The 8,362-nt window shown below is 38.9% G+C and overlaps 1 protein-coding gene across 5 annotated transcripts; it reads right to left on the bottom strand.

The window, feature by feature from the left end:
- Positions 1 to 3,469: 3,469 nt before the first annotated feature.
- LOC109787468 (uncharacterized) lies at positions 3,470 to 8,322 on the bottom strand. 5 transcript variants are annotated; one of them, XM_073509849.1, is made up of 10 exons: positions 8,207 to 8,322; positions 7,975 to 8,034; positions 7,663 to 7,743; positions 6,732 to 6,862; positions 5,987 to 6,025; positions 5,265 to 5,332; positions 4,978 to 5,026; positions 4,462 to 4,537; positions 3,954 to 4,035; positions 3,470 to 3,775 (listed from the first exon to the last, which is right to left on the bottom strand). In XM_073509849.1, exons 2-9 carry the CDS (start codon positions 7,994 to 7,996, stop codon positions 3,971 to 3,973), a joined length of 531 nt encoding a protein of 176 aa, XP_073365950.1. In that variant the 5' UTR covers positions 7,997 to 8,034; positions 8,207 to 8,322; the 3' UTR covers positions 3,470 to 3,775; positions 3,954 to 3,970. The 5 variants fall into 5 exon arrangements, with proteins under 5 accessions (XP_073365950.1, XP_073365949.1, XP_073365953.1 ...); XM_073509848.1 differs by having other exon boundaries at positions 3,902 to 3,974; XM_073509852.1 differs by having other exon boundaries at positions 3,902 to 3,974; positions 7,941 to 8,034; positions 8,207 to 8,321.
- Between the last annotated feature and the right edge of the window lie 40 nt (positions 8,323 to 8,362).

Raw genomic sequence — 8,362 nt, 5'->3', positions numbered from 1 at the left:
TAGGAGATGGACTGAGGTCCTTAACTTGTGATGTAGATTCCATAACATTAGTTGATTAAGCTCTCAAATCAAAGCTTGTATCTCTGTATGCTGATCATGTGGGCATTATCAAATGCCAAGAGGATGATGTGTTGCAGGAGAATGTTGATTTGCCCCATGTCATTAGTGCAGTAAAGTGTTCAGATGCACACAAGGGGAAGATACATAAATCAGTTAAAGTTGATCTAGCTGGGACACAGTTTGAAGTAGAAGAAGAGGAGCAGGAAGAGGGGCCAATGACAATAGATTTGGGTAGTGGAAGTGAGTTTAATGATAGTGATTATGAGCTACAGGATGATGATGATTTATATGCACATAATCTGGGTCATGCAGTAGATTCTGATGTAGATGATGAAGTTGGTAGCAAGAAGAAAGAAAAAGAAAAGCAAAAAAGAAAGCAAAGCAAAGGGAAAATGAAAGGAAAAGGAAGTTAAGCAATATGAGTATGATGATGTTGACATGCCCCTACCTATGCTACAAGTTGGCCGAGATGATTTGGGTTATAACTTCACAGTGTTTGACCCAGAGGTTGACATGGTAGAGCCTAAATTTAAACTGGGCATGGCTTTTGCATCTGCCAAAGAGCTGAGGGCAGCACTAACTGAGTATAGCATCAAAGAGAGAGTGCCTATTAAGGAATCAAGGAATGAAGCAAAAAGGATAGAGGCTCATTGTGAGGTTAGTTGTCCATGGTTTCTATCTGCAGCAATGGACAAGAGGACAAATTGCATGCTTGTGAAGAAATACAATGATGAGCATACATGTGAGAGAGAGTGGCAGACAAAGGCAATGACTGCACCATATCTTGCCAAAAAGTATATTGAAGAGTTTAGGGTAGATGAGAAGATGACAGTGAAATCTTTTTCTATGAAAGTGCAAAAGGAATTTAACATGATTGCTACCAGGTCCAAGATACAAAGAGCAAGAAAGGCTACACTTGATGTGGTGAAGAGGAGGAGCAGTACAACTGTTTGTATGATTATGGGGAAGAATTGAGGAGCACAAACCCAGATAGCACATTCTACCTATGTCTGAATACTAGATTTTTACATCTTGCTATTGGGCTCTAGGTGGCTGCAAGAAGGGAGAAACACCATATGATCCAACTATATTAACAAAGCCCGTGATACATCAAGATCGTGCCATCTCAAGAACACGAGAGAGAGAGAGAGAGAGAGAGAGAGAGAGAGAGAGATTAAACACATAGCTACTGGTACAAACCCTCAGCCCCGAGGGTGGACTACTCCCTCCTCATCCTGGAGACCATAGGGATGATGAAGATGGCCTTCGGTGATGATTCCCCCCTCCGGCAGGGTGCCAGAACGGGCTCCCGATTGGTTTTCCGTGGCTATAGAGGCTTGCGGCGGCAGAACTTCCGATCTAGGGCTATTTCTGATGGTTTCTCTATTTATAGGATTTTTCAGTGTTGGAATCACGCGAAGATGGGCCTCAAGGTGAGCACAACCCATCTAGGCGTGTCAGGCCCCTCTGGCGCGTCCTGGTGGGTTGTGCCCACCTCGTGGGTCTTCTAGCCCTCCCACGAAGCTTCTAGTACCTCTTTTGTTCTAAAAAAATCGTCAAAAAGTTTCGTTGCATTTGGAGAACTTTTATTTCTGCACAAAAAACAACACCATGGTAGTTCTGCTGAAAACAACGTTAGTCTGGGTTAGTTCCATCCAAATCATACCAAAACCATATAAAATTATTGTAAACATGGCATGAATACTTCATAAATTATAGATACGTTGGAGACGTATCACCTATCTGTACGGTGTGTGCGGGAAAGGGGTTAACAACTTACTGAACCATATCTAACCTGTGACAGGGACATGTGGTAGCACGAATCAAGTTTGGGGGGTTACCGAAACAAGACTCAATCTACGGTCGACTCAGGAGGTTCATATCTCCTGCAGTGGTTAGCAAATTATATTTCCTTTAGCAATACCAACAAGGTCACAACCCAGCATGTGCCAACATGCCTCACTGATCACTCTTGTCACCACAAGGTTCCTGTTTCACGGTCACTTTTATTTGTGACAAATTCTTTCCTGCAAGGTAGTCAGGATCAACATAGGCATGTGTGGCATGAATGTTTCATGTTAAAGTGAAATCAAATGTTGACAAGGGACTACATATGCATGATCATCTATGTGCAATTCCATTTGAGGTAACATAAACATGTTTAAAAAATTCTAGCAAGCAATCAACCAAGCAGTCATCATATCAAGTGTCCAAGATGTTTGCCTTGGGCATGTAGAAAAGTTGGGTGCACTCCATAAGCTTTGAAAATTCATTTCCCTCCATATTTCCTATTTTCAAAATAATGCAATTACAACATGATTTGAAAACTGTAAAAAAAGTTGTTTGGAAAATTCTAAAATAAATACTAAAATAAACTAGATGAAAAATAAAGAATGTCAGAAAAAGAATTAATTCATCTGGAGCTGGGAATAAAAAGTTGTTAAGGTTTTAATATCAGGGATTTTTCTGCAATAAAAATCACTACTTCTGGGTCCTTTCCTGTTTTAATAGAAAACGCTTCGGATATAAATAGAGATCGATATAAATACGCTTCTCTCGCTCACCGTGGATGGAGTAGTCCTCGACAAGGAGTACGGCCAGCCACCGGCATCGTACGACTGTCGCCTCGTACGGCCGCCGTCCACGGGGAGTTTATCGGGCCGTCCGCGACGAAACCTTCGCGCACTCACCCTGAACGTGTCGTTCGCCGAGCCAACAGTGTGGCATGGTTCAGCCATGGATGAGTCGCCTGACAGGCCGGCGGGCGACGAGCTCCTGCAGCGAGGCCATGGACGAGAGGTCGCATCATGTTGTTTGGCCGCGCCGTCAAGGCCCTGCGGTGTACCATGCCGCCCACCTTCCCGACGGAGCTGACTACCGTGGTGAACATGACGGCGAAAGCAAACTAGGTGGCGGCGAAGCGCCCGATCTCAGCGAAGACGAGCCTGGCGTGAAACGGGGCTTGATCTTATCTGGATGCGTGCGTGGAATCAGGGCGAGGGGAGGATGAAGTCGAGCAGAGCGGCATGACGATCTGGTGCACCGGGTGTGAGACTACAAATCGGGAATTGACACGTGAAACAGCGCTTGATATTATCTGGAGGCGTGCGTGGAATCAGGGCGAAGGAATGGGACGTGGACGACGATTTCGCTTTCAGAAATGCTACACTCTTCTAAATTGCTAAACCACAGTTCAGGTGAGATTTTTTATGTGGCTGGTTAGATCTAATTAGATGGGCCTGATTGTCGTGTGTTCTCGGATGGTCTTAGGAAAGAATATGTTTGCTCTTTTAATAATAGTAGAGATAATCGAGTATTCAAGATCCGATGGGCCGACTTGGAGAGAGAGAAAAAACTCACACCTAAGCCTGCTGACAGTTGAAGATCTATCTCTTGAACATTTGACAGATAACTGCATACAGTACCATTGTATTTCACGCTTGAATGACAGACACATGATTTGTCCTTATCAAAGCAGTTGATCAACTAATCTAATACCCATAATAACTGATAGTTTTATGGGGCTTCCCGACTCCATGATGAGACACTAAGTGTAACAACCTACAATTACAATACTTTGTCAATAGGTTTCAACTCCGTTGGTAAATTGTCATAGTTGCCTGGACCAAAGTCAAACTCGAGGACGCGCTCCTTTCCATCAACGTCTATCTCATGTTGTTTCAAGACCGTACACTCTCGATTAAGTGTTTGGTATCTGCATTAAGATAGGAAATAGTCTTATTAGCACAACATCAATAAGAATATTAGTAATCAAAACAAATTGGTTTAGTTCATGATACTACTAACAAAACTATCATATATACGTGACAAAAAATGCAACCAGGGTTCTCTGAGATCCTCAACACGAATTCCCAACCCGTACGATCTCGTACCTTTCGAATGATCATTTTCAACTGCAAATAGGAAACATTGTTGAGAAAGCGGATGAAATCTTCAAAGAACACCCCGACATGTCTACAATAAAAGATGGCATCCTTTCATATTCAATTAGCTACTGATGATTCATGGTGGTATCATAGTTATTATTGTTCATATGTTACGAGAATTACAGAAACTATATAACATGAACTAAAGGCCGGCATCAAAACATCTTGTATCAGATTCTCGAGCGGTCAGTTCACGATATATAGGAACACTGAGGTGCTTGATACAATCAAGTAAGGTGTTTATGGTCGAATATATTTTGAAAATTCTGCTGTGAATATGGGAAACAGCGGATTCTTTCTGAATAAAGCATAGAGCTGAACTAGATAATATATTATGGCCACATGGACATAGAGAAGCTCAGAAGCAATGTCTTGTGCAGCATCCTTAAAAAAAGGCTATAACACGGTTGTGCCTGCAAATAAAATTATTTCAAGGAATTGAAGGGTTGCAAACCTGTGATACTACATGTAAAGAAGGGTGGAAACTTATACGCCAATGCTGCAGAAGATTTCGAAGGGCCTAACTTTCCCTGGTAAGAAAATAAGAATGATGATTGTCAAATAAATCAAGACATGAATAGGTAACTCCAAATTTAGTATAACTGGAGGTAACAAATGTTTGAAGGAAGGCCAAACATGTACTCCCTCTTTCTGTAAATGATCTTATATTTCTTTACAGAGGGAGTAAGTTATAAATCTCCAACATGCGAGTTCTCGTAAATATTGCCACCGCGTTGACTAGTCGACAAAAATATTTCAATGAATTCTTAATTTTACAGGAATTTCGGAATAATTTCAGGGGAAATAGTTCTGTTCCCGCAGGATTGAGAAGAAATATCTAATACTTAAAAATAGACCATCAAGACATGGCATGCATGTGAAGCATCGGTTGCCAGGATACACTGACATAAAAGAAAATAACTGAGGCCTTTACAAGTAAATCTGTATGAAGCTGCCAACTTGCACCTACCTGAAACGATGAATTGCCAGCATCATCTGTTGGTTTGTCTTTATCCACCCTGAAGTTCACACAAGATGGAGCTGTAGTAAACTGAATCAGTCGCAAAACTGACAAATATGTACTCCCTCCATTCCTAAATATAAGTCTTTTTAGAGATTCCACTATGGACTAGATACGGATCAAAATGAGTGAATCTACACTCTAAAATATGTCTATATACATCGTATGTAGTTTGTAGTGGAATCTCTAAAAAGACTTACATTTAGGAACGGAGGGAGTATTTGTTTAAGGTATACCTTGTGGCTAGCTCAAGTCCAAGATCAATGTAGTTCAAAGTTTCATCTCCACCCCGATAATCTAGTACCTGATATAGTATGCAGACTCTTGGTTAAGATGAAATATTTAAATATAATAATAACTTCTTATTTCAACTCACGAAAGACACAAACTAAATTGTTTCACCTAAGTGTCGATCCTGTTATTCACTGGGTGGTTATGATTTCTCCTAAGTTCGTAATTCTGGACACTAATCCCAAACTGGATTTTATTCTGCTAGAATTCCAAACAATATGATATTTCTTTTAAATGCTCATAATCAAATTTTAATGCATGCGTTAAACATTAGTATTCAAAGAAATGAACTGTAATATATCCCCAAATTAAATACATACTGAAGTCTATCAAATGTTTTCCTAAAACCTTTCAAGAAAATGTTTCCCTAAAAGATGAAATATAGGACAACCATTACATGGCAATGGTCTTGCCTACATATGCAACTAGCTAAAAGGATTAGAACAATGATCTTCAAAATAATATGCACGTTATATAACTTGTTATTCACCTAGGAAAAGATGGCAACAGGACAAATAACCCAATCCTCGAGGGCTGGCAGAGTATTTTTCTTATGGAACTGCTAGAGTAAATTGCTAAGTAGGATAAAGGATATATCTTTTAAATCCCAATTGTAGTTGCAGGAAGCAACTATAGTTATCAAGAAATGAAATGCAATTGCACTTGCCTTTGCAGAAATATGGTGTTGATAGAACGATGCAACCAGCTGCACACCAAGGAAAAGGAAATGCCATTAAGTGAGAATAAATAAATGTAACTTTTGCTGTGTATGAGATTTGATGAAGGAAAAACTATATTTATATATCAAGGTTCTCCTTTAGTAGCTGAGGGCCACTTCTTAAAATAGTCTATCAAAGGAAACATACATAAGATCACTGGATTCTTTATTTGAAGTCAAAATCCAGGAATTTTACAATGGAACTGTTCTGCACACGACAAACACTATGCACGACCATTGCACGACCGACCGCCCATCTGTGGGTATGCTGCCGTCTGTTGCCATGCATCAACTGACTGATTGGATTGTCGTCTGTAAATTGTGTGCATAGTGTCGTGCATATAGCAGCGCTCATTTTACAAACACATGCATACCATAGAAGTAATAATTTATTGAAATTATAAACAGAGAATGGTATAGTTAAATAATTCTTCCAAAGAATAATCATGTTCACAACAGCAGTATTAAATTTTGAAAAATAGGAGCATCTTAATTATATGCATCAAATACACATGATGGCCGGCAGTCTGTTTATAATCCTGTCAGAATGCATAAGCCATTGCAACCTAACAAACCAATACACATCATGCCTGGCACTCTGTTTTTAATCTTGTGAAAAATACCTAAAGCTATTGCCAGCTAACACACAATATGAAGCTTTCCTGTCAACTAATAAGGAATAAATATAACAAACCTGCGAACTTCTAACAAGCTCTAGTGCAAAATTAAATGAAGGGCTGAGTGGGCTACTTGAGCCTACACCATAACCGATTGCACAATTCCAGTTCTTCAAGTCTGTAAAAGGCATAGGATGCTTGCTTCCACCTGTTGGAGTATAATTTTTGTACACAGAAGAAATCAAAATGCTTGTGTTTGGTGACACAAAATAAAATGCTGGAAAGTGTAAATACAGTGAACATCTATATCCCGACTATCTTTATGTAAGAAACGGCACATGACTTCAAAGAGAAAATGCTTGTAATAATAAACATATGACATGTCAGCAGAACATTTAAAGTTGATACAGTGCAAATTACAATAACCTAGAAGTGCAACTAGTAAATGCATAGCATGGAAATCTTGTAATTTGTAAAAAGAAAAGGTCTTTAAGTCCACAAACGTGTGCACACATGAACTTGACAAGTTGCTTGTTTATTTATAAAAATCCCTTAGGTATAAAATACACGGTAGGGTCTAGTAATATCCTACATAGAAATCCACAGTAGAGAAAAACCAAATGATGATATCATGGTGTTTAATTGCACTTAGCTTCAGAATAAATTAAGAACAGCATGTTAGTGTTCCACTTTTAGTTTTAACAGGACTATGAATTTTTGGTCTATAGACCTTTTGTAACTAAAAATAGTTGTCCAAAAACACCTGTGTACAGTTATGTATTGTATGCACCTTATTTATGGTCCTTCCTAAATCGAGAATTTTTTATGGTAAATTCTAAATGAAGTATTAACATTGTAAACAGAAAGCCTCAAAAAGCAAAGGAGCATTTTCCATGTGGACACAGAAGAGTATCAAATATTTAAATAAAAAAGAATATGCAAAAGCCTCAAAATCCGCGGCGTAGAATATATCGCTCTGATAATCAGTGAACGTTTAGTAACACAAACCTATTGGTTTGTATTGTACGCCTGCACTTAAATTCCCTTTTCTCCCAACCAACCATGCACCATAGGGTACCTCACCAGGCGCTACAAACAAAAGTCATATCAGCATACCATGATATAACTGAATGTAAGTATTATTGTATTAGAGAATAACATAAGTAAATATATTTAAAATTGATAAGAGTATTAATACATGGTACATAACATTTTTACTCTGCAATCATAATTCAATACTTCAAGTAGAACTATAAGTAATTGGCATACAAGGAAATGTTATGTACCATGTATTACTTATCTTATAAGTAATTGGCATACAACGATAGATTCTTTGAACCATATCTTAAACCCATGACACCATAATCTTCTGGGCATGCCCTGCAAAACAGAAGAATACACTTCGCCATGTTACTAATCGTATTTACAAATCAAGAACAAGAACATCTTGTACCTGGTCATGGAAATGTCTCATCAAGATGTTAGTAGGAAGCTATGTACAACTAAATAGATGATCGACAGCCACAGTCAAGATATAAGATACACAACCTACCTGTTTGCCATATTCAAAGGGAATAATGTCCCAAAGGCGCCAAAACGATACTTCGGATAGTAAATGCTTGAAGAGAGCCGCATTGTGCTGGAAAATACAAGTTATAAGCCAAATCGGTATAATTTCTGCACCTTGCATAACAGAATTAGAACTGTT

This window comes from Aegilops tauschii, chromosome 3 (assembly GCF_002575655.3).
Source record: "Aegilops tauschii subsp. strangulata cultivar AL8/78 chromosome 3, Aet v6.0, whole genome shotgun sequence".
Classification (NCBI taxonomy): Eukaryota; Viridiplantae; Streptophyta; class Magnoliopsida; order Poales; family Poaceae; genus Aegilops; species Aegilops tauschii.
The sequence above is the reverse complement of the archived record's forward strand: the minus strand, read 5'-3'. Positions and strand labels throughout refer to the sequence as shown.

Coding starts and splice junctions, on each gene's coding strand:
- LOC109787468 (XM_073509848.1), bottom strand. CDS start 7,996: ATGGTTCAAAGAATCTATCGTT. Junction 7,744..7,974: donor GGTTCAAAGAATCTATCGTT/GTATGCCAATTA, acceptor TTTTGTTTGTAG/CGCCTGGTGAGGTACCCTAT. Junction 5,027..5,264: donor GGACTTGAGCTAGCCACAAG/GTATACCTTAAA, acceptor TGTGAACTTCAG/GGTGGATAAAGACAAACCAA.